Genomic DNA, 23,944 nt, shown 5'->3' on the forward strand with positions numbered 1-23,944 from the left:
AACATTTTCAATCATCTCCCCTAATCCTTTTCCATTTCCCTGTTGGTTCTGAGACCTAGAATTGCTTAGCTATTTCTTTCATACTGAGGTCTAATGTAAAGGAAATGCAGAGAAGAAAAGGGAACTATTTGAACTTTAGATTGGAGGTGAAAATTCTTGTGATTCTTATACCTTTATCTTTTTAGGAATAAAATTATGAAATGCATTTACCTTTTTTTTTCATCCCAGGGACATTGCTGCCAGGAACTGCCTCTTGACCCGCCCAGGCCCTGGAAGAGTGGCCAAGATCGGAGACTTCGGAATGGCCCGTGACATCTACAGGTGAGTGAAGAGTGCCCTCACCCATCAGAGCCCACTTCTCAACCGCATCCCCCAGAGCACCTTGGTGCCTTGTCAACCTGCCGCCGAAAATGGCATTAAGTTTCTTTTCAGCACAGGGGCAGCCTGAATTATTGTTCATGCCTGAAGGACTAATTCTAGGATCTCTCTGCCTGCAATAATTGACACTAACCTGTTAATTAGATTGTCTTTCTGGTTCCAACTCTTTAGTCCTAACATGTTCTGAGACAGAATAACCTGGATACTTCACTTGGAAAAAGCTTCTAGGTAAACTTTAGCTTAATTAACCCCTTTCCTCAATACTCAGGAATTCCAAACAGACTTAGCTTCCATTACTCTAGGCAAGAGCACCTTAGAACTGACAAGAGACTGGGCCCAGCGCATTGCTCTGCATTTCCCACGCCAGGAGACATGGAAGGATAGTTCAAAGCCCGTCAGTACTTAGCTCAGCTTCATTTCTTTTTCCCTGTCACATTCTCGAGGCTACATCAAAAAAAAAAAAAAAACAGGGAACTTTCTTGGTGATCCACTGGTTAAGACTTGCGCTCCCAATGCAAGGGGCCTGTGTTTCGTCCCTGGTCAGGGAACTAGATCCCACATGTCGCAACGAAATTCAAAAATCCTGTGTGCCACCACTAAGGCCCCGTGCAGCCAATTAAGTAATTAATTAAAAAGAAACCAATAAAATAAAAAATTTAACTGGAAAAAACAAACCTCTACTGTATACTATCCCACACTTCTCTTCCCAACCCCTGGTTTCATCTTTGTCTAATTATTAACAGTGACTCACTCCATGAGCTGAGCGAGCCATTGTCTGACACAGTCACTAATCACACCTCCCCTAATCCAGCAGTAGAGTGAGGAGGGGTGGTCAGGCAGACCTTTCAGTCTTCGGACAATAAGGGAGACCCCTGTCAGCCTCCCAAGGAACTGGTAGCAATCTCCTGATGGCATCCTGTTACTGCAGGGCAGCAGCACATGGAAACTCAGGAGTTAGCAATGTTTTCACCTACTGTTATCTACCACTGATATCCACCGCATACCTGGGAAAGCTCCGCTTCACCCTCTTCCACCACCCGGAGCCTCAGCGTTCCTTCACCTCCTGTCTCGGAGCACCCAGGACTGCCTGTGCTCTAAGACTCGAATTCTGCAGCGAGACTAAACGAGTCACATGGTCTGGCCCTTCCCCTCCATCCTCAGCATGGACAGGTCCCAACTCTAGACTTCAGCACCCTAGCTTCCCTACAGCCCCCTGCCTCCCACAGGCCCCGTGCGACAGCATGTGTCACAAATGTCTCCTGTAAGAGTTTCTTTGCCATTCAGCTTCATCAGCACCCCCAAGAAACTCTTCCTGTACTTTTCCACCCACCACCCCCACCCCAGGTAGAACAAACCCATTCTTCTTTGGTCACTGAGTTTCCTCTTGAATACATACTTTTGTCATCATATGTGTGTTCTTACTGCAGTTAATTATGTCTGTTTCTTCCACTAAACCACATCCTTGAAAGAGAGAGACTATGACTTATTTCTGTCCTCAGCATGTGGCAGAATACCTCACACGTTGTTGTTCAGTCACTCAGATGTGTCTGACTCTTTGCAACCCCACGGACTGCAGCACGCCAGGCCTCCCTGTCCTTCACTATCTCCCGGAGTTTGCTCAGACTCATGTCCATTGAGTCAATGATGCCATCCAACCATCTCATTCTCTGTCGATCCCTCCTCCTCCTGCCCTCAAACTTTCCTAGTATCAGGGTTCTTTCCAATGAATCAGCTAACCACTCAATTCATATTTCAGTCAGTTATTTTTTGAAGTAATTAATCTAGGCAGCTGGTAGGAAGCCACCTCCCATAACATACCAGGCACAAGGACACAGGGCTGGGGTGGAGCTGGCTTCAGAGGGAGGAATTGATTCATTAGTTTTTTTATGAGTGAGTTGCATTGATGATGTCACTGACAAAAACTAGTTACCTCATCCCTCGGACGCCAGCTCCAGCCCAGGCCTGTGTTTTCCCTGGGGGCTGTGCTAAAGGAAGCAGCTTCCTGCCAGCCACCTAGAGGACTTGGAGTCACGTGCCTGTGTTGAATTAGATGCTGTGTAAGTGCCGAGGAGGACCCAGACTAGTAGGACACCAGCCCCGCTCTTAGTCCTCCCATTGTGCATCTCGCATTACCGTGGATCATCAGGAACTATACTCATAAGGTTGGAGTAATGTTATTCATTGTGAGTTACAGTGAACAAAATCCATCAGGGAAATCTAACCATCTCCTAGTGGGTATTTGAGTCATTGCATAGATCTTTTCTTTCACACCTCCAGCAGGCTGTTTCGTCTCCTATTAAGTGACATTAAGGTTGTTAACTAGATGATCTGTGCCCCCTGCTGTTCCCCCGAACCACAAGAGCCCCTCCTTAATTTCAGTTCACAGACCTTGTTTTTTGCCACTCTCTCAAGGTACCTGGCTCGGAGCCATCTCCAGAACCAAGTCTGCTTTTCTCTTCTCCCTGCAGAGCGAGCTACTACCGAAAGGGAGGCTGTGCAATGCTGCCAGTCAAGTGGATGCCCCCAGAGGCCTTCATGGAAGGAATATTTACTTCTAAAACAGACACGTGGTGAGTCTTTCTGCTGCCCTCATCCAGGTCTCACCATGAGCCTTCAAGTAGAGCTCATGAGTCAAACGAGCCCACACTCTCTTGTGGAAGGATAAGAGAGAAGACAGCATACCTCTATAGCAGGGCCCACATCAACAGAGCATCAGAATCACCAGGAAGTCTTGGTAAGACACAACTGAATGCTGGACCCCACCCTGAGAGCTCAGGATTCAAGAAGTCTGAGGTCACTGAGAAGTTCCATTTCTCACAAATTCCCAGGCTGTTCTGATACTGCAGGCTGGTGAAACACACACAGGGCCACACATAATTTTTTTAGCATAATAACAAAGTTGGATTTATCCCAGGAAAACATTGAGTTAAGATTAGAAAAATGATCAATGAAATTCTCCAGTTGACAGAATAACAGAGAAAAAGAAATTATTATCAGCACAAAAATATCAGTGATGGTGATCTACAGCTAAAAATCAGTTTGGAAAACAATATCTGCACATTAGATCTCCAGAAATCATTCATCCTGCAAAACTGAGACCTTGTGCTCCTTGACTAGACTCTTCTTCCCTGGCAATCATCATTCCATTCTCTGTTTCTGCGATTCCACTTATAAGTGAGGTTATGTGACATTTGTCTTTCTGTGCCTGATTTATTTCACTCAGCATACTGTCCTCCAGGTTTATCCCTGTTGTTGCAAATGGCAAATTTCCTTCTTGTTTAAGGCTGAATAATATTCCTCTGTGTGTGTGTGTGTATGTGTGTGTGTGTGTGTGTGTGTGTGTGTGTAAAATACATGCCACATGTTCTTTATCCGTTCATCCATCCATCAGTATTTAGGTTGTTTCCATATCTTGGCTATTGTGAATAATGCTGCAATGATCTTGGGAGTGCAGATGCCTTTTCAAAATACTGATTTTATTTCCTTTGGATGTAGTATACCCAGAAGTGGAATTGCTAGATCTTAAGGTAGTTCTATTTTTAATTTTTTGAGCACTCTCCATACTGTTTTACATAATTCCTACAAGAGCAACACATAATTTTAAATGGCAGTCAACCTGTGTTCCCTCCCAAAATACACTCATACACAGAAGAATCTTCTTTGCATAAAAATCCACAAGGACAAAGACAACAATGACATAACTTTGGAAACTGGAAAGTTTACAGACAAATGGTCCCTTACTTGTGTTTGTGTGCTTAGTGGCTCAGTCGTGTCTGACTCTTTGTGACCCCATGGACTGTAGACTGCCAGGCTCCTCTGTCCATAGAATTTTCCAGGCCAGAATGCTGGAGTGGGTAACCCTTCTCTTCTCCAGGAGATCTTCCCAACCCAGGGATCGAACCCAGGTCTTCTGCATTGCAGATGGATTCTTTACCATCTGAACCACTAGGGAAGCCTGGTCCCTTACTTAGGAGACTAGAAAGTTGACACCTACATCCATCTTGAAGTAGCCTGCTTCACTCGGCCTGGTCAGGAGCCCCAGAAAAGCCCAGGAGTGGAAGGTGTAGAGGTGCTGCAGAGAGGAAAATGAGTTACATATCTGTTTAAAAAGTAACTCGATCATTCCCTCACCTCTGCCCCTCCTCTACCACCACACAAGGCTAGGGGTTCCCTCTCTGAAGAATTGAATTCTTTTTGACCTTGGGGATATCAGACATCAGCAAACATGGATTCTCTACTATAAGCAGAAATAGTAGAGTTTAAGAAGTCTGCCTACTTAAAGGTGCATGCATCCTCTCTCCCCTCAGTGCCAAGCACATGGCAGCTAGGCAGGAGGAGATCAGAAGATTCTCAGTGAAGGAACCGACCCATGAAGAGAAAAACTTTAGACATAGCAAGTGCTCAGTTCAGTTCAGTCACTCAGTCGTGTATGACTCTTTGCAACCCCATGAATTGCAGCATGCCAGGCACACCTGTCCGTCACCAACTCCCGAAGTTCACTCAAACTCATGTCCATCGAGTCGGTGATGCCATCCAGCCATCTCATCCTCTGTCATCCCCTTCTCCTCCTGTCCTCAATCCCTCCCAGCATCAGAGTCTTTTCCAATGAGTCAACTCTTTGCATGAGGTGGCCAAAGTACTGGAGTTTCAGCTTCAGCATCATTCCTTCCAAAGAACACCCAGGGCTGATCTCCTTTAGGATGGACTGGTTGGATCTCCTTGCAGTCCAAGGGACTCTCAAGAGTCTTCTCCAACACCACAGTTCAAAAGCATCAATTCTTCAGTGCTCAGCTTTCTTCACAGTCCAACTCTCACATCCATACATGACCACTGGAAAAACCATAGCCTTGACTAGACGGACCTTTGTTGGCAAAGTAATGTTTCTGCTTTTCAATATGCTGTCTAGGTTGGTCATAACTTTCCTTCCAAAGAGCAAGCATCTTTTAATTTCATGGCTGCAGTCACCATCTGCAGTGATTTTGGAGCCCCCAAAAATAAAGTCTGACACTGTTTCCACTGTTTCCCCATCTATTTGCCATGAAGTGATGGGACCAGATGCCATGATCTTAGTTTTCTGAATGTTGAGCTTTAAGCTAACTTTTTCACTCTCCTCTTTCACTTTTATCAAGAGGCTTTTTAGTTCCTCTTCACTTTCTGCCATAAGGGTGGTGTCATCTGCATATCTGAGGTTATTGATATTTCTCCCAGCAATCTTGATTCCAGCTTGTGTTTCTTCCAGTCCAGCATTTCTCATGATGTACTCTGCATATAAGTTAAATAACCAGGGTGACAATATACAGCCTTGACGTACTCCTTTTCCTATTTGGAACCAGTCTGTTATTCCATGTCCAGTTCTAACTGTTGCTTCCTGACCTGAATATAGGTTTCTCAAGAGGCAGGTCAGGTGGTCTGGTATTCCTATCTCTTTCAGAATTTTCCAGTTTGTTGTGATCCACACAGTCAAGGCTTTGGCATAGTCAATAAAGAGAAATAGATGTTTTTCTGGAACTCTCTTGCTTTTTCCATGATCCAGTGGATGTTGGCAGTTTGATCTCTGGTTCCTCTGCCTTTTCTAAAACCAGCTTGAACATCTGGAAGTTCACGGTTCACGTATTGCTGCAGCCTGGCTTGGAGAATTTTGAGCATTACTTTACTAGCATGTGAGATGAGTGCAATTGTGCGGTAGTGAGTGTTAGTGGGCTGAAAAATGGCCCTCCAGTGGTATCAGGATCTCATCCCAGAAACCCTCATCAGGAGAAGGAGTCTGCATCACCAGTGTCCTCACAGGAGGCAGAGGGAGATTTGCCTCACACCCAGAGGACAGAGGCAGAGGTTGAAGAGATGTGGCCACAGGTCAAGATGTTCCAGCAGCCTCCAGAAGCTGGAAGAGGCAAGGAACAGTGTGGTCTCGCATATACTTCACTTTCAGCTCTCAATACTGACTTCAGACATCCAGCCTTCGTAACTGTGAAAGAATAAACTTCTGTTGTCTTAAGTCATCAAGTCTGTGGTACACTGTTACAGCAGCCAGGAAACGAAGGCCCCTCGTAAAACAAGCAAGTCAGTTGCTCTCCAGTTAGCAAGCCTCATCTACACAGAGCTTCCCATCTTGTCGGGTTCCAATCTTAATATATGAACAGAGAGCCAAGAATCTACAAACATTTGAGGAAAGATTCTGATCTGAAGGAAGCAAACATATACAAAGGAACTTGGAGGAATAAGAATGTAGAAAGTTTAGGAAAACTTTTAAAAACAATATCCTCGGAAAGTTAAGTTATTGTAACCATAATCTTAAGGACAAAAGATTATTTAAAACAATGTTTTTTCGGATTTCCCTGGCAGTCCAGTGGTTAAGAATCTGCCTTCAATGCAGAGGATACGGGTTTGATCCCTGGTTGGGGAACCAAACTCCCACATGCCAAGAGGCAACTGAGCCCGCTTGCCGCAAAGACTGAGTCCGCACACCGCAAGGAGAGATCCCACATGCTGAAACTAAGACCCGATGCAGCCAAAAATCAATTAACTAATTATTTTAAATGTTCTTAGGGAAAAAACTCCTGGATAGAAAAATGTGATAAGAGAGCCTTCAAGGAGATGGAGCCTAGTTCCCTGGAGCCCATGTGGGCAGCACACAGCAGCATTTTTTTCAAAAGGCACAGAGAGAGAAAAGCAGGGGGAAGAAAGAAACTTGGCAAACACTACCTCTGCTAGGCAGTCAAGGTCAACATCAACAGCGGTAGATCATGTTGATAGCACGTACCTTGACATATGAAGAAATGGTAGTTAACCTCTGAGGTCTTTCTCCCCAAACCCATTAACTCCAGTCTAATCATAAGAAAAACAGTCAAATCCTAATATGACATTCTACAGAATTCCTGACCAGAACTCTTTGAAACTGTCAAGGTCATTAAAAACAAGGAAAGTCTGAGAAGTTGCCAAAGTCAAGAATAGCCTAAGGAAACATGACAGCTAAATATAAAGTGATATTCTAACGGAGTCCTAAAACAGAAAAAGGAAACTCAGCAAAAGCTAAGGAAACCTGAATAAACTATGGGCTTTAGTTAATAATAATTCCTCAGTATTGGCTCATTAATTGTAACAAATGTATCACATTAATGTAAGAAGCTAAAAATGGAACTGCGTGTGAGGCCTGTGGGAACTTTCTGTGTTATCTTCATAATTTCTTTACAACCTAAAACTGTTCTTAAGAAAATAAAGTGTTTTTTAAAAAAGATGATAATAGATGTGTGAAAGTAAAAGAAAAGTTGGAAGACAGAGTTGAATAAATCCTCTAGAAAATAAAATGACTATAAATAGATCAGATAGATAGGAAAAGAAAGACAATTAAAAGAATTAGACCATTAGACCCAATTAGCTGACAAATAGGTGTCCCAGAAAGAATGAAGAGCAGAAATGAAGGGAATGAAAACATCAAAGAAACAATTCAAGAAGATTTCCCAGAAGGACATACGTTTTCAGAATGAAAGCATCCAGAAAGTGCTAAGCGCTGTGAATAAAAAGAGCAACCCCATGAACACATCATCGTGAAATTTCAGACCAATGGTGATCAAGGTGGTAAAAGTTTCCAAGGATACAAATAAAGTCATAGTAAACAATTATCAGAGATGAAAGACAGGGAATCCAAACAATTGAATTTCTCAACAACAATGTGGGAAACCAAGAAAATGGACAAGAATCCTCCAGATTCTGAAAGCCTTGCATTGAGATAAGGTCAGAAGACAGAGGAGCCATGGTGACCAGAGTCCCTCCTCTGATCCATTTTTTGATAATGTGCATAAGAGATTTTGTTGTTTGAAGCCACTGAGATTTGACTTACCCAAACCCAGTGGGTCTCAAAGTGTGCTCCTCCGATCAACAGCAACAGCATCAGCATCACCTGGGACCTTGTCATAAACTCAAATTCTCAATCCCACCCCAGGCCTCATGAAGCAGAGGAGCAAGTTTTATATCAGAAGAAACAATGTGGGATTTAAAAAAAAATATTTGTCTTATTTGATTTTTGAATGCTTTGGTGCAAAGCTTTGGGCCTTGTGGCTCTTGTTTAAGACAGGCTTACCTTATAGGTGATTAAAAAAACTGGCATACAAAATATAGATTTACCTGATCTGTAGGATTACTAGATAAAATACAAAATGGCCAGTTAAAATGAAATTTCACATGAACAGTGAATAATTGTATGGTATAAGTATGTCTCATGTAGTATTTGGGATATGAATGTGTGCTAAATTGCTTCAGTCCCATCCAGCTCTCTGCGACCCTGTGAACTGAAGCTCCACAGGCTTCTCTGTCCATGGGATTCTCCAGGCAAGGATACTGGAGTGGGTTGCCATGCCCTCTTCCAGGGGATCGTCTCAACCCAGGGATCAAACCCTCGTCTCTCATGTCTCCTGCACTGGCCAGAGGGTTCTTTACCACAGGCGCCACCTGGGAAGTTCAACTGGGATATACTAATACTAAAAATGTATTTCTTGTTTATCTGGAATTCAAATGTTAATGAGTATCCTGTATGGTTATCTGTTAAATCTCATAACTTTACTTACCTGAAATTATCAGTGTTCTGTAACCAACATGACTTCTCACTCCCTTGAACTCTAAGAAAATAAACATCTATTTGCAATCCATATAGTGATTCTGTCAAAGAATACTGCAATTTGTCTCCCTAGCTATCCATCCAGATAGGCAGAAAACATATTGCTGGGATTCTTTAAGCCCTGCTATTTAGTTTCATCCATGATTTTGCTTATTTTGTTCTGCCTTGGGGGGAGGCAGAAAGACCACCAAACAGAAAAGAAAGTATATGCACCAGGCAATTTGTAGTTAGTAGAATCAAGAAATCTAATAACATATTCCAGTCTGTCTTGAATTAACTGTATAATAAACTCTGCTTCAGCCTTCTCACCTGAAAAATATAGAAACTATCTTTGCCCAATTCTCCTCAAAAGAATCTTTGAAAGTTCACTTAAATGATGTCAATAAAAGTACTTTGTGTAAATCACTTCCTACATGTCTGACTCTTTGGGACCCTGTGGACCGTAGCCTGCCAGGCTCTTCTGTCCTTGGGATTCTCCAGGCAAGAATACTAGAGTGGGTTGCCACCCCTCCTCCAGGGGATCTTCCCAACCCAGGGATCAAACCAGCATCTCTTAAGTCTCCTGCATTGGCAGGCAGGTTCTTTACCACAGGCGCCACCTGGGAAGCCCAGAGAAGCTTTTGTTGTTCGGTCGCTCAGTTGTGTCTGACTCTGCAACCCCATGGACTGCAGCACGCCAAGCTTCCCTGTCTTTCACCATCGCCCGGAGCTTACTCAAATTCATGTCCATTGAGTCGGTGATGCCATCCAACCATCTCATCCTCTGTTATCCCCTTCGCCTCTTGACTTCAATCTTTCCCAGTATCAGAGTCTTTTCTAATGAGTCAGGTCTTCGCATCAGGTGGCCAAAGTACTGGAGCTTCAGCTTCAGCATCAGTCCTTCCAATGAATGTTCAGGGTTGATTTCCTTTAGGATTGACTGGTTTGATCTCTTTGCAGTCCAAATGACTCAAGAGTTATAGTTCCAGAGGAGCTATAGTTCCGTAAATCTTTGAGGTAATATTAACATCATAAAACTGCAACCAAATACTAAAACACAGATAGCCTTTTTTTGGCTAAAAAAACTAATTATGAAATTAAATGTTTTAAAGTTTTAGGCAAAATATCAAAGGAGATGATTTTGAAACACAATAGAAATCATTTTAAAGTTCATTTAAAACAAATCAAATACATTTTTTGTATTTTTTATTTTGAGAAATCAAAATACATTTGATTTGATTGTGAGAAATCAGATACATTTCTTTAAAAACGGAGAAGTAAGGAAAAATGTCCTACCAGATATTAAAACATAAATACAAAAAAAGAGACTTCCCTAGTGGCACAATGGTTAAGAATCTGCCTGCCAATGAGAGAACACAGGTTTGATCCCTGGTCCAAGAAGTTTACACATGCCCAGGGGCAACTAAGCCTGTGTGCCACAGCTACTGAAGCCCATACTCTAGGGCCCAGCTCTACAAGAGAAGCCAGTGCACAGCAAGAGAAGCCAGGGCAGTGAGAAGCTTGTGCAACGCAACTAGAGAAGAGCTTGAGTGCAGCAGTGAAGACTCAGCACAGCCAAAAAATAAATAAAATGGTATCAATGCAAGAAGCAGACAAATAGATGAAGTGAATAGATATCCTGGAACAGACCTGTCTTACTCACAAGTCAATAGTTGATGAGAAAATTATTTTAGGAATATGTAGTGTTAAAGAGTGGTTTTAGAAGAGCGAATAAAATGAGATCCTTACCTCACACTTTACACCAAACTCAACTCCAACTGGATGTGAGAAGAAAGAAAAAAGAAATATTAATACAACTGGAAGAAAATAGCAAACATTCATCTAATCATTGGTAAAGAGAGGATTGTACAATCTCTGAAACAGATGGAAGAAATCACAGAATTTTTTAAAATAGATTCAACTACCTAAAAATGAAAATCTTTGGTATGCTAACAAGGAAAATAAGAAAGCAACTAATAGAAGTGTTTGAACTTTGAATAAAAGATTAACATATTTGATAAAGTATGTTTATAAATCAAAATATAATATGTGGTTTAGGGTGGTTGTATGTGGTTAAACACGAAACATTCACAGGAAAAAAACAGAGTGAATTAACACACACATTCAACCATGTTAATTATCCAATCAGTAATCATAATTTAAAATAATCTACCATTTTTTTACCTTAAAAATCAGCAAAAGTTCTCATTTTCAGTAAGAACTCTCAGTGTTGGTAAGAGTGTCTGATGCATAGTGCTGGTTGATGATCAGCAATGCACTAGAAAGTCACATGGGCAATATACAGAAATAATTTTTCTGCGTTCATATTATTTTGATCTAGTCATTCCATTAGAATTATCCTAGATTTTACTAGATTATCCTAATCCTAAATTCAGGAAATTTATTCTAAGGAAATTGTCCTTTTAAAAATTTATAAAGATGTTATCACAATGTTTTTAAAATACTTCAAAAATTGAAAACAATATGGAAATGATAGAGCAAATTATGGCACAACTACTCAGTGGAATTTTTTATAGCTATGTCAAATTCTATTTATAAAAGGGTTTGTATTAGCATGCAAAATGTTTATGTTATAATGGAATTTGCCCCAAAAAAAGAAAATCACAGCAATTATGTAAAAAAATTCTAAGCCCAGAATCTTGAACGAAGAAACATAACATGCTAGTTATCCTTTTATGGATCTTCACGTAGGGCTAAGTTCTCATTCTTTTCTATTTCTCCATATTAAAAACTTTTATTGTGGAAAAATGAAATTAAGCAATTAAAATTTTCCATGTGTGCATGTCTGTGTGTGTCTGAGACTGTGTATATGTTTATGTCTCTGTGTGTACATATACATATGTCTCTGTAAGTGTGTCGGGGTATTTACATGTGTGTGTGTGTGTGTCTGTGTATGAGCATCTGTGAATGTGTTTGTGTGTATGTCTGAGTCTGTGTGTGTGTGTCTGTGTGCACGCCCACACCCACACCTCCCGTCCTGTGTGCAGGTCCTTCGGAGTGCTGCTATGGGAAATCTTCTCTCTTGGATACATGCCATACCCTAGCAAAAGCAACCAGGAAGTCCTGGAGTTCGTCACCAGTGGAGGACGGATGGACCCACCTAAGAACTGCCCAGGGCCTGTGTATGACTCTGAGGATTTTCTACAATTTACTAAGCACAATTTTCCTTTTCAAAAAATATCTGCAGCCACATATGCATTTTAATTTTTAAGATGAAGGAACAGATGGCTGACCTCATTTAATATGCCCCAAGATAGGAGTGTGTCTGTAGTTTCAATGAGATGGTTTATTCTTACCTGCCCCTTGACAGCAATAATGCCACAGCCCAAAAGGTACACATTGTCTGGATGGAGGCTGTGGACTCACCAGGCTCACTGGCCTCAGGCATCTCCTGGGTCTGTGTCGTGGGCTCCGTCCCTGCTGCCTTACTCCACAGGTCTTGAGTCTCCCTAGAGCATCTCTATCCCCTGGGTTTTCTGCTGTCCTGTGTGTCTCACCACGGACCTCATGCAGTCCACGGGGTCGCAAAGAGTCAGACACGACTGAGCAACTGAACTGAACTGAACCGATCTGTCTCACCTCCTTCCCACAGACAAGACAGATGGGAAATACAGTTAGAATATTCTGCCCCAGAGGTGACGGTAATTCAGGAATGGAACAAATGAGCCCTGTGTGATACCTTCACACCCTGCCCATCAGCAGAGGGCGGCACGTGCAAACACGGGGACAAGATGAGTCCCCACCCTAGAAGACAGTGCTGTTCCAGTCCTATTAGAAAAGCGCTGGGCGGAGGGCGGGACTTATTTTTCATCCCATTTTTCTTGATTTTAATTTATGTCCTTGTTCTTTTAGATACCGGATAATGACCCAGTGCTGGCAACATCAGCCTGAAGACAGGCCCAACTTTGCCATAATTTTGGAGAGGATTGAATACTGCACTCAGGTATACACATCCCCCCCACCTCCTTCAGCTAGTATTTATATGGAAAAGTCTTGAAGATGGCAAATGCCAAAATGTGAAATAACAGTTACACCAGCCAGGAGAAATAAGCTATGCTCTTGAAGATGAATGTTAATTATCTATAAGTACAATGAGTGGTATCTCAGTCTGCCTGTTTTGTAAACAAATACTAGTTGCTGTCGCTTAAGAGGAGTTGAGCTGGGAGAGGGTCTGTCCAAGCCACGCAGCTTCCCGAAGTCCTGCTGGTCCCTGTCCAGATTCCACTCCCAATTCCGTCAGTAAGGACTGCCTTTTTCCTGTTTTGATGTTAATAGAAATGGGGAGATTTTCAGCAGATAACTATGCCTTCTACCTCCTCAAGAGTGGAGGCCATCAAGTGAGAGCCCTGGCCCCCAATCTCCTCCGTCTGTGTCTGCACCATCCTCGGTGGAGGGGTGTGCTCCTCTACTTCAACGTCTCAGGGACCTTCACACCGACACTTCTCACCTCCAGGCTGCGTGAATTTCTTTCCCTCTTTTTTGCCTCTCATTCTGCCAGAATATCAGATTCTGGAGAACCTTTTAGAAGTCAGACAACAAACCGCTACCTCTCTAAATTCCCTCTCCTCTTAGTTGTAACAATAGACATATACATTTTCACACTGGAGTCACCTCCTGTCCTCATGATTCCATTCTTTTGGGTCCTTTGAGCTCAGAAAGCATTTATCTATATAGACTTCAAGTTATTTGGGGTTTTTTTTTGTTTGTTTTAGAGAACTTGATGTTCAGTGGCTTTTAGGTTATTATGTTGTAATATTAATGGGATGTATCCACTTAAGTACATATACTTTGGAGTAATTTTCTTCTCCAAAGCACATAAGATCCCTCTTAAAAGCTGGGAGCTCTGTACAAGCATATTTTGAATGACTCATTCTAGAAATTAATAATTAATAGAGAAGGAACTAAAGACTAAAGCAGAGAGAATTAGAAGGTAGTTATTTTTTATGCTTAAACTTTTTACTGATGAATACTGGACCTATGTGCTTTTCTATTAACCTGAAGTGATGGTTTTCCCAATTTGCACAAAATAGTACAGGATTAAGTTTCCCCAACTTTAAGCTTTCTTCCACAAATCTTCCTCAAATCTCTAGCAGCTGCCTTCTGCTTTTCTATATCAGTCTGTCGCTGTAAAAATGATCTAGCACAGAGTTGATTTTATAAGTGCTTTTTCCTCATAGCACGTCAGTATTTCCTGGGTTTCATCAGATCCAAACTTGTTGAAAAACCACTGCATTGTGATATCAGCATGTGTAATGAAGCGATGATATAACCCAGAAACATTATGATCCAGTGCAGCCTCCGCCCAAAGGTGATGGAAATGCTAGGAGAACCAGAGGTTAACCTTGTCAGCCAGCATGGTGTGTCCCTCCTCCCTTCCCCTCCCCTCCTCTCACTCTCAACAGACACATTTTGAAGTCAAACATATAGATTTTTTGTTGTTGTTAGTATTTCATTGGGAACTGGGCTTCCCTGGTGGCTCAGAGGATAAAGCGTCTGCCTGCCATGTGGGAGACGTGGGTTCGATCCCCTGGTCGGGAAGTTCGCCTGGAGAAGGAAATGGCAACCCACTCCAGTACTCTTGCCTGGAAAATTCCATGGACGGGGCCTGGTAAGCTACAGTCCATGGGATTGCAAAGAGCAACACACGACTGAGCACACTTCACTGGAAACAGACTGTAACCATTTAAAAAAACTAATTTATAATTTTTTAAATCCATTCGTCTGTAAGTTTTGCCTAAAGCTGGTCTCTGCAAAAGCCTTTCTTTCCTGAGCCCACTCCCCTTCCCCAGGTAGTGGGGCCGCTTCTGGGCACCCTGTCCCAGCACGCTCTTCTATAATAGCGCCTCTCCTCCAAGCTCTACAAAGATGAGGACGTTTTCGCACGTGTTTCTTATTCTCCCGTGCTTACAAATTAATATATTCCCAGTAAACCCTGAATGGTTGCCTCATCTGTTAAGTAAGTTTGGATGACATCATCGCTAAGGTTATCTTCCCATCCACACGTTTGGCCTGTGGTTCAAAGTCTCCATCCGTCCATCTCTCCCGCCTGTAGGACCCAGATGTGATCAACACCGCTTTGCCAGTAGAATACGGGCCCCTCGTGGAAGAGGAGGAGAAGGTGCCCATGAGGCCCCAGGACCCCGAGGGAATCCCTCCTCTCCTGGTCTCGGCGGCCCAGGCCAAGCGAGAGGAGGGCCGCGAGCCGGCCGCCCCCGCCGCTCTGCCCTCGGCTCCGCCCGGCAAGGCCGGCAAGAAGCCCGCGGTCGCGGAGGCCTGTGTCCGAGGCGGCGCCCGGCCGCCGGCCGTGGAGGGGGGACACGTCAACATGGCCTTCTCGCAGTCCAACCCGCCCTCGGAGCTCCCCCAAGTCCAAGGCTCCAGGAACAAGCCCACCAGCCTCTGGAACCCCACCTACGGCTCCTGGTTTACAGAGAAACCCACCAAAAAGAACACTCCACCGGCCAAGAAGGAGCAGCGCGAGCCGGGGCCCCCGGGCGGCGAGGGCGCCCGTGCTGTCCCGGCCCCCGCGCCCGCCGCCCGCCACCCGGGTGCCTCGCTGCTCCTCGAGCCGTCGGCGCTGACCGCCAGCCTGCGGGACGTGCCTCTGTTCAGGCTGCGCCACTTCCCGTGCGGCACCGTCAACTACGGCTACCAGCAGCAGGGCTTCCCCCCGGAGGCCGCCCCCGGCCCGGGCCGCTACGAGGACCCCGCGCCCAAGAGCCAGCCTGCGCCCTGAGCCCCAGCCCGGCCCGTGGAGGGACAGGCTACGGCTCCTCCGCAAACCACTGACCAAATGTCACTCTTCATTCTGTGCCAACTTGTTTTGAAGTGCCACATCAAAAGCTGCGTTTTCAAATTGCTTCTAAAGGTTTGGAACACGGGTTCATCCCAGTCTTGCAAAAGGAGAACATATAAAGACGAGTGATCAACGCGAGGCCGGGACGGGGCTGCGTAGGGTTCTGACGGATGGCTGGTGCCCACCTGCTCCTGCTTCTTTCCCTGTCCCGTGTGCTCTGCTCCACGCTCGCAGAGCTAGCCGCTCCCGTGTTCGCTAGTCGGAGTCATAGGTGTTCCCTTACCCGGTCAATGTGGGCCTGGACCACTTGAGAGCAGAGGGAACCGAAATAAAGTTCTCTTTAGTGTCAGCGCGGGGACATTGTTTACTTGGAAAAGAATCATGGAGAACTCACTGGAAGGTCACTGTGGATGCTGGGTGCTTTCACTTGTGCTGAGTCATCGACGATCATATGATACAAATGTGGTGAATAGTTAGAGTAGTAGAGAGAAAATGTGTATACACTCACCTGAATGAAACACAAGTACTCAAAGTGCTTTGAGGATGGTAAGATCCAGAGAGTCCAACATCCTGGTAATATACCTCAAGCCTTAAGAAAACCCTACTACTAACGGTGAACAGTGGAGTGTGAGGTTTCCTACTGCGTCGGAAATTTGAGATTTAAAATTTTAATTCCTTATTTTAAAACTTAGCACTAAAATAAACTCCGATATAATTTAAAAAAAATTTTTTTAATGTAAGCAACAGTGATACATCAAGGCATAAAAATGTATCCATTCATGAGCATTAGTGTCACACTTTCTAACAATTTCAATCATGAAGGGTACCAAGCTGAAGTTTCTACTCCTGGAGATGAATCACGGGAGCAGCAGGCCCTCCAGTGGTCCTAAGGAGAGGTACTGATTCAGTATCCTTCCTTCCAGGCTTTTCCCCAGTTCCGGCTCCTTAATAGTGTGTGATTCTAGCACATATGGGAACAGAAATTGACTGAAACACAAGGCATAATTTGTATACCTGTCAAATACAGAGAAAAACAGTTTTTTTCTCTGGGTGACAAGTGAAGGAATTAAGGAACACATGGAGTGCTGAGGTTGGTAGTGACATGTTACAAAGAGTTCTGAACTTGGTTTTCACACGTGAAATTTATCTCCATTGCAGACAAGTTAGGAATCTGTTAAATCTTACACACAGAAGTATGCAATGATGCTTTATCAGAAAGTTTTCATCTCTTTCTTTCTGCTCCCCTCCATTCTCTTTCCCAGTTTCATTTCTGGTGGTAGCTGTGCCAGAACCTCACTTTTGGACGAAAGTATTTTTTATCACTTGTTAAGCACTAAACATTCCCAAGCAAAAGGACTGTGTCTATCCACCTTCCCCTGCCTTCTCAACTCCACTTGCATCAACAGTCTCACCTGGACATGAGGCCATTCTAAGCCAACACCAGACCAGTGAGTGTTGATTCCTCTATGGCAGAGCCTTGCCTAGTCAGTAGTTCTTCACATCTTTAGAAGCTCAGATACCTTGGACATCACTTTTCTTTATCTTCTTAACTGCCAAAAGTATCTTCATCGGACACACATGAAGATGAAACATCAATGAACTCATCACTAAATACTTGTATCAATAAAGTTTTAGCTCATGCCCGGCACAAAGTAAATAGTCTAATTATATAACCATTAACTCATAAACCACCTGAAGGTGTCCAAGAATCACACTTTGAAAAATACCCTCCTAAAAGGATGACAGAGCAACTGTCATAACGAGAACAATTTTACTTTATACTTGTGACACCAGTAACCAATTAAACAGGGAGCATGCTACGTGGTTAAATAGCCAACTCTTTCATTAACAAGGGAAAAATCTTATTCCTTTCTCTTCTTAAAAACTACACATCCACTACATTTTCAGGTTGTGCCTTACTACCACGGAGATTGATTTGTTGATTCTCTCTAATCATCTTTATTGGTATCAGTTTTCATGTAAATGGTAGTCCAATCTTAAAAGCCTGTATACATGGATAATAAACAACTCCACACCGAGATATGATGACCTCAAGATGTTTCATTTAACTTGCTAATCGCCCAGGTATCAGCACTCCAGCCATATGGCTCCAGCAATTCATACTGATGCTATGGACTCACGTATTTATTAATTATGATGGAAAATTCCACCTAGAACATGGACAGGCACAATTAAAGTCTGTAGAAGTTACATTAATTAAGCCATAAGCTAGTATAATTATTCATGTCCCATATCTATAAAGAAGCTCATCATAAGTTCACAATCATTCCATTGGGAAATTGACAATTTGTGAGGAATGACTGGTTTATCAATAGGTGGTACTTCAATATTTTAGCAGATCAATATATCAGGAACAAACTTTTATTTTTTTAGAAAGTGTAAGATCTACTTGGTAGTTGAAAGACCAGATTCTTCAGGTCCAGTTAGGATGTGCGTCCTGGCTGTCTATGGGTTCTTAGATGTGTCTGTACCTCAGTGTCTCCATATACAAATTGAGGACAATAATGTCCCTTTCTCCCTGGCCCTCAGGGAGATTACAAACTGTGAAAGCACAAGCATTCCCTCTCATACCTCTTGAATTCCTTAATGAATTGGGTTGATTGTGGGGAGAATTTCAAAAGTTGGCATGTGTCTCTATATGCCTGCCCTCCCACTAGTCCTATCTGGTCCTCCCAGCGCCCCTTCTGTGCCACGTGGGCATCAGTTGTTTAATGACAGTAGCAAGAACTCGACCAGAACCAAGTCCTTTCAGCTTAAAAGAAGAGTGTGAAGACTCTCTGCTACACTTAAGTGTTAAAAAATGAGCAACAGAGGAAGACATTTAATCAACTTAATGAATTCTTTTTGAAGTGTCTGGCCTCTCCATTTGGTTTTTTATAAACCTACAGCTGTAAAATATTACATAACCACAGATTAACTTTATTCCGTAACACTTGGGGCTTTTACCTCCAGATTCACAGGGCGCACCACCAAAACTCCCCAGTGGCTCAGTGGTAAAGGATCTGCTTATAATGCTGGAGCTGAAGAAGACACAAGTTCAATTCCTCGGTGGGGAATATCCCCTGGAGGAGGAAATGGCAACCCACTTCTGTATTCTTGCCTGGAGAATCTCATGGAAAGAGGAGCCCAGCAGGGCTAACAGTCCATGGGGCCGAAAAGAAGCAGACATGACTGAGCACACATGTACCACTAAAAATTCTAAGTGATCAGGCTATTTTTAACAGATTTTTCTCTAGTAATAGTAGAATTAAAATTCACATGAGCTTTGTAGACCTAAAACATGATGCTTATGAATTTAGACTACTCTGAATAACAGACTTCCCATGGCAAGATTCATAAAATGTATGAAGTGCGTTGTCAATCTGTCTTTAGCTAATGACTTTTTAAATGGGTCCCCAAAGAACACACAACTTGACTTTGCTAATTTCACTGCAGCAGATGGTTCCCTGTGCTGTTGTGTGAACATATAAAACAAAAACCAGAAATTCCTATAATCTTCCACAAGATGCCCTAAAACAAAAGATAATTATTGAGAACAAATACTAAGGCTTCTATTAAGATTCTGTTTTGATTTGGTATCCTGAGTAGGTATATTTAATTTTTAATGCACCACTCAAACACAAAGCTATTTTTAGCTCTAAGTTAATAACTTTTAAAACATTTGAAAAGCTCAGTGTAAGGAAATAATATGACATAGTGTTGGGGGCGGGAGGAACACGGCTTCAGTGTTCAGTAAATGTAAATGAGCGTGTTACCTTTCCACGTAAAGATGGCACCACCAGGCTTGCCTCAAGAGAACCCCAGATACCGCATTTATCAGCAATACTGTGCTCTGTCCATTCCTCAGATCCCTCTGTTTGACCTGTGCTCCAGCAGTTACCCCACTCCATTCCTCTACTAAGGCCTACTGCCTCCCTGAAAGCAATTACTCAAAATAAGTTATCCTGCCATCACTAAAAGCCTCATTGGGCAGGCAGGTTTTTCAGCCAGTGTTAGTTGAAAGGCAGTCTTACTAAATGAATCCACTAAGCCTTAGTATATTAGTGCTCCCTAGAGCACTTACATTGTGAGAGGTTATTTGCCAGTACAGATGATTATCAGACTGATAAAAACCTCACACGGTTGTAATATTTTGCATGGTTTAGCACTCACCAATTATTTGAGAAGTAGCATGCAGACCAAGTGCAGGAGTTGAGTATAGGTATTAGACAGCAATTACCTACTTACATGACTCCAGCAAGTTAAATTCTCACTTTCTCATTTAAAAACATGAGCAGTTTGGTCTCAAAGGCCCCCTTCCAGCTCTGAAGTCTGATTCTGTAAGACTTCACTCCTGTGTAAGGTAAATCCCTACATCTGGCCCACAGTTGGTAGAGGGGTGTGTGTGTGGGTATGAGAGAGAAAGAGAGAGACAGAGAGAGAGACTCTTAATTCATTCAAAGCCAAAGCCAATTAATTCAGTGCACAATCCCAGTGATGCAAATTATATTTAATCTTCATTCAAAAGGAGACCAGAAAGAAGTTTAGCATCAGTTCTCTGTTTATTGTTCTATTCAAAGATCTCTTTAATAAATCATAAAATCATTAACATAGCAAAATGAGGTTAATTCAAGATGGTTTCCTGAAAGAAGCAAAGCTGACACAGGACTATGAAAATCATATCTTAATGACCTTCACACTTACCATGACACCACTTATTTCTCTTTTGTTACGTTTGCGACAGTGGCAGCCTTATTAGCAAGGTAAAATCATGTGACTTATCACTCGAAGGTTCTCCTTCACCATGCCTAATGTCCAGTGACAGATCTCATGTACTTTCTGTCCGTGACCATTCCCAGCGTAACAAAGCCCATGATGAGCCGCATGCTGGAGACCAGGCGTGTCCATGGAGTCAGGCCTCCCTCAACAAACATCGTGGAACCATTTATGATGAGGAATTCATAGTAACTGGAGTCCTCTCTCCCAACCACCATCGGATTGGTTAGAATCCCTCTTCTCAGCTTTGTGGAGACACCCACTGCCACTGGAGGGCAATTTTTAGAAACCTGTGCTGGATTATATAGCTTTATAGTGGATTGAGAAATAGGGAATCCCCAAAAGATAGCCAATTCAAGTGTCCCACCAAAAGAGAAGACTGTGATGACTGCAGACAATTTTCTATATTTTAGTGTATCTAACAGTTGAGAAAAATATTTTTAAATATTTTTTCTTTATTCCACAAGAATATTTATGTGATATTTCACAGTTCTCAGAGAAGTAAGATTAAAGACAAATTATTTTTCTTCATGAATGTAACCAGTAAGCAGCAGGTGATGTTTCATAAAAGAAAACAAACTCAAGAAGGACATGGACTGGATTTTCCTCTGTCTCACACCAGGGAGTGTGAAGTGAGGCCTCAAGAAACCTCATGCTATTTCTTAATTCCCTAAGCTCTAGTCCCTTCAAGAAAGAGAAAAGATCGCTTGAGAAAAATCACATTTTTAACAGGTACATATAATCTATTGGAATTCTTAATGGAAATCTATCTTTACTGGCAGGTTCAATAAAGGAAACTGAAAATTTTCACTTTCATCCTCTTCTCTGTTGTGTATAATGCGAAATCCACTTTCCCCTGCCATCAATATGGAATTTTTACGACTATTAAAATTCATTCAAAAATCCACATTAGGATATTCTCCCAAAGATACTGCATAGCAACACCTATCCTTCATAACGAGAACTGTCAAGGACGGCCAATATCATCAACACTTGACTAAGACTTAAGCTGAATCTCAGAAGTCATATTAGACATAGAATAAAAAGGATGATTTGAAACTGTGCACATAATTTTAACATGATTCATTTCCATGTCAGTCTTATTTGATTTGTTACATGAAAAATCACTGATTTGGTCTTCATGAAGGTAAGGGTTCTTCAAGTAATGCCTCTCTCAGGCTGGAGCTGAAAGAACTTAGCTTCTATGAGATCAACACAGGTCAAAGAAAACACAGCATGTAGATATTTAAACTTCCTAAACTTTAGGAATGCTTCAAATTCAGTTCAGCGCAAGTAGCTTCCTGAGACTCCCTATTTAATTTAATTTATCCAATTCAAACAACTCTGACAAAACATCCAGTCCTGAGACCGGCTCCTCTGAGAACAGAGGCATACAAGGTGTGCGCGTGAAGACCTGAGTATCTACAGGAGCAACAAGCTTGACACCTGGGGGTGCATGAAGGATTTTAGAGCTGCAATTAAATCATATTCACGATCGCTGGTCAAATGATGGCAGTGATCGCTGGAGACAGGTTATGTTTTAGCTAAACAGCCTCAATTTAAACACCTAGAGTGTCTTCACTAACAGCTCAGAACTTACAGCCAGCCTCTCCTCAGCACCAGGACCACACTTTTCAATTTGAACTAAAAAATGACAAGACCTACTGCTGCTTTATCATGAAAATTCTGTTATATTTTAAAGAATGAGAAGAAACAAGGATCCTACCCCCCAACCCGTGCCTTTCTCCTCAAGGGAAAAGGCTATGAGCAGAAAAGAGTTTCATTTCTACCACGCATAATGAAAATACATTGTTGTCAGTAATGTGCCCATCCACTCTCCTCCACATAAATTTCTTTCTCCTTCCTTAAAAGGAGCACTGGCAAAAATTTTGCTATAAAAAAATTATTTTTGCCTATGCAAAGGCCTCATATTCTGCTTGTAATAAAATCTTAACACAACTTACGTAACTTGTTCAAACCCCACACAGTCTCCATTAAGAATGTCTGTTGTGTATTCAAGCAGCTTATATGACATTGTTTGTAAATAAGGGCCTATGTACCAAGGGATATTACTAAACAGTTACTAAAATCATATGTGATCATGTGAGCTTTGTATTAATTACTGTGTTTGTATAATAAATGAGTGTAGTAAAGCAAAGGGCATGAAGAAAAATAAAAAATTCTCCTACTTGCTTGTCATGCAATGAAATGTATTATATGTCTCTGGGTCAGTCATTTAGATAACAAATACCCAGTGAACAGTTAATTACTAGATCTAGATCCTAGTTAAGATGATTCCGAACACATTAGGTCTCTAGCCATTGGTCAATGTGGTTTAAATAATATCACATAGTCTAAATAGGTAGGTCCAAAATAAAACTCTGAAATAAAAATGCTTGACTCCAGAAACCAGTGCTGTACACACGTGGCTGAGATCCAGTCCACCCTCTCTGTGTTGGAGCACACATGTTACTGTATCCTCTGAATTAGCACCAGCACAACGGAAATTCAGAGTCGGCCCCAGGGAAAACAGATGGGCAATTAGGTGACCACACTGTCCTTCCTGTTCCCTTTTCTACCCTTGACACCCAGCATGTCACTATTTGGGGTAAAGGTGGGCTACCATGATTCAAACCTTTCTTGTCCTTTGTCCTCCCTTACCCAGCAAAATGTACCTGTCCGTGGCCTGGCTTCTCAAGCCCACCTGGCTGAAGCTGGCAACCTCTACTGTAAACCATTGATGGCCTCCACTGCCTCGGCTCATTCAGCAGCATTTCCTCAGCATGTACTAGGTACCAAGTATTATTCCAAGTGTTAGGGATGAAGTGATGAACAAAACAATTAGAACCCACTCCTCAATGAGCACAAAGTTGAACATAACCAAGGGTGGTAAATGCTAAGTAGAATAATAACACATGAGAGGGATAAGAAGCTCAGGAGAGGACGGTACGAGGGACTCACCATGGTTAGTGTCTCAGCTCAGACTCTGCAAATGTCTCTATCTGAACACATTTAAAGCACCTAAACATACTGCCACCAAATTACCTTAAAATATAGAAGCAAAAGCCTTTCAGTAGACATGTATTTATATATAATTTTAAATCTGTAAACTCAACGTTTTCTATCCTACTCTAAATAAATGAAATCCCACTGGTATAAAAGGTAATTAAGCAATTTTAGAAAACCACAGAAATATATTATTTTCTTAAATGACTCTCTGTGCATCAAAACAAAGTAATAAGAAAGTAGCTGAAAACATAACTTTATTTGCTGAGTAGAAGCATGGCACTTTTTAAGACTCTCAATAGGTATAGGACAAATCCAAGTCATTACTGTAAGAAGAAAAAAAATTAAACACAAAGCATATGTAATCTGAGTATCTG

General features: G+C 42.3%; 1 protein-coding gene across 2 annotated transcripts in view; it reads left to right on the forward strand.

The window, feature by feature from the left end:
- ALK (ALK receptor tyrosine kinase) overlaps nucleotides 1-17,826 on the forward strand; it is a 734,697-nt gene extending 716,871 nt beyond the window's left edge. For both annotated transcript variants that reach the window (XM_061432943.1, XM_061432942.1), the window contains 5 exons: nucleotides 229-321; nucleotides 2,847-2,948; nucleotides 11,977-12,111; nucleotides 12,842-12,932; nucleotides 15,042-17,826. In XM_061432943.1, coding sequence (XP_061288927.1) covers nucleotides 229-321; nucleotides 2,847-2,948; nucleotides 11,977-12,111; nucleotides 12,842-12,932; nucleotides 15,042-15,725 — 1,105 coding nt within the window. In that variant the 3' untranslated portion in view covers nucleotides 15,726-17,826. The remainder of the gene's footprint in view (nucleotides 1-228; nucleotides 322-2,846; nucleotides 2,949-11,976; nucleotides 12,112-12,841; nucleotides 12,933-15,041) is intronic.
- The last annotated feature ends 6,118 nt before the right edge of the window (nucleotides 17,827-23,944 follow it).

Source organism: Bos javanicus, chromosome 11 (assembly GCF_032452875.1).
Source record: "Bos javanicus breed banteng chromosome 11, ARS-OSU_banteng_1.0, whole genome shotgun sequence".
Lineage (NCBI taxonomy): Eukaryota > Metazoa > Chordata > Mammalia > Artiodactyla > Bovidae > Bos > Bos javanicus.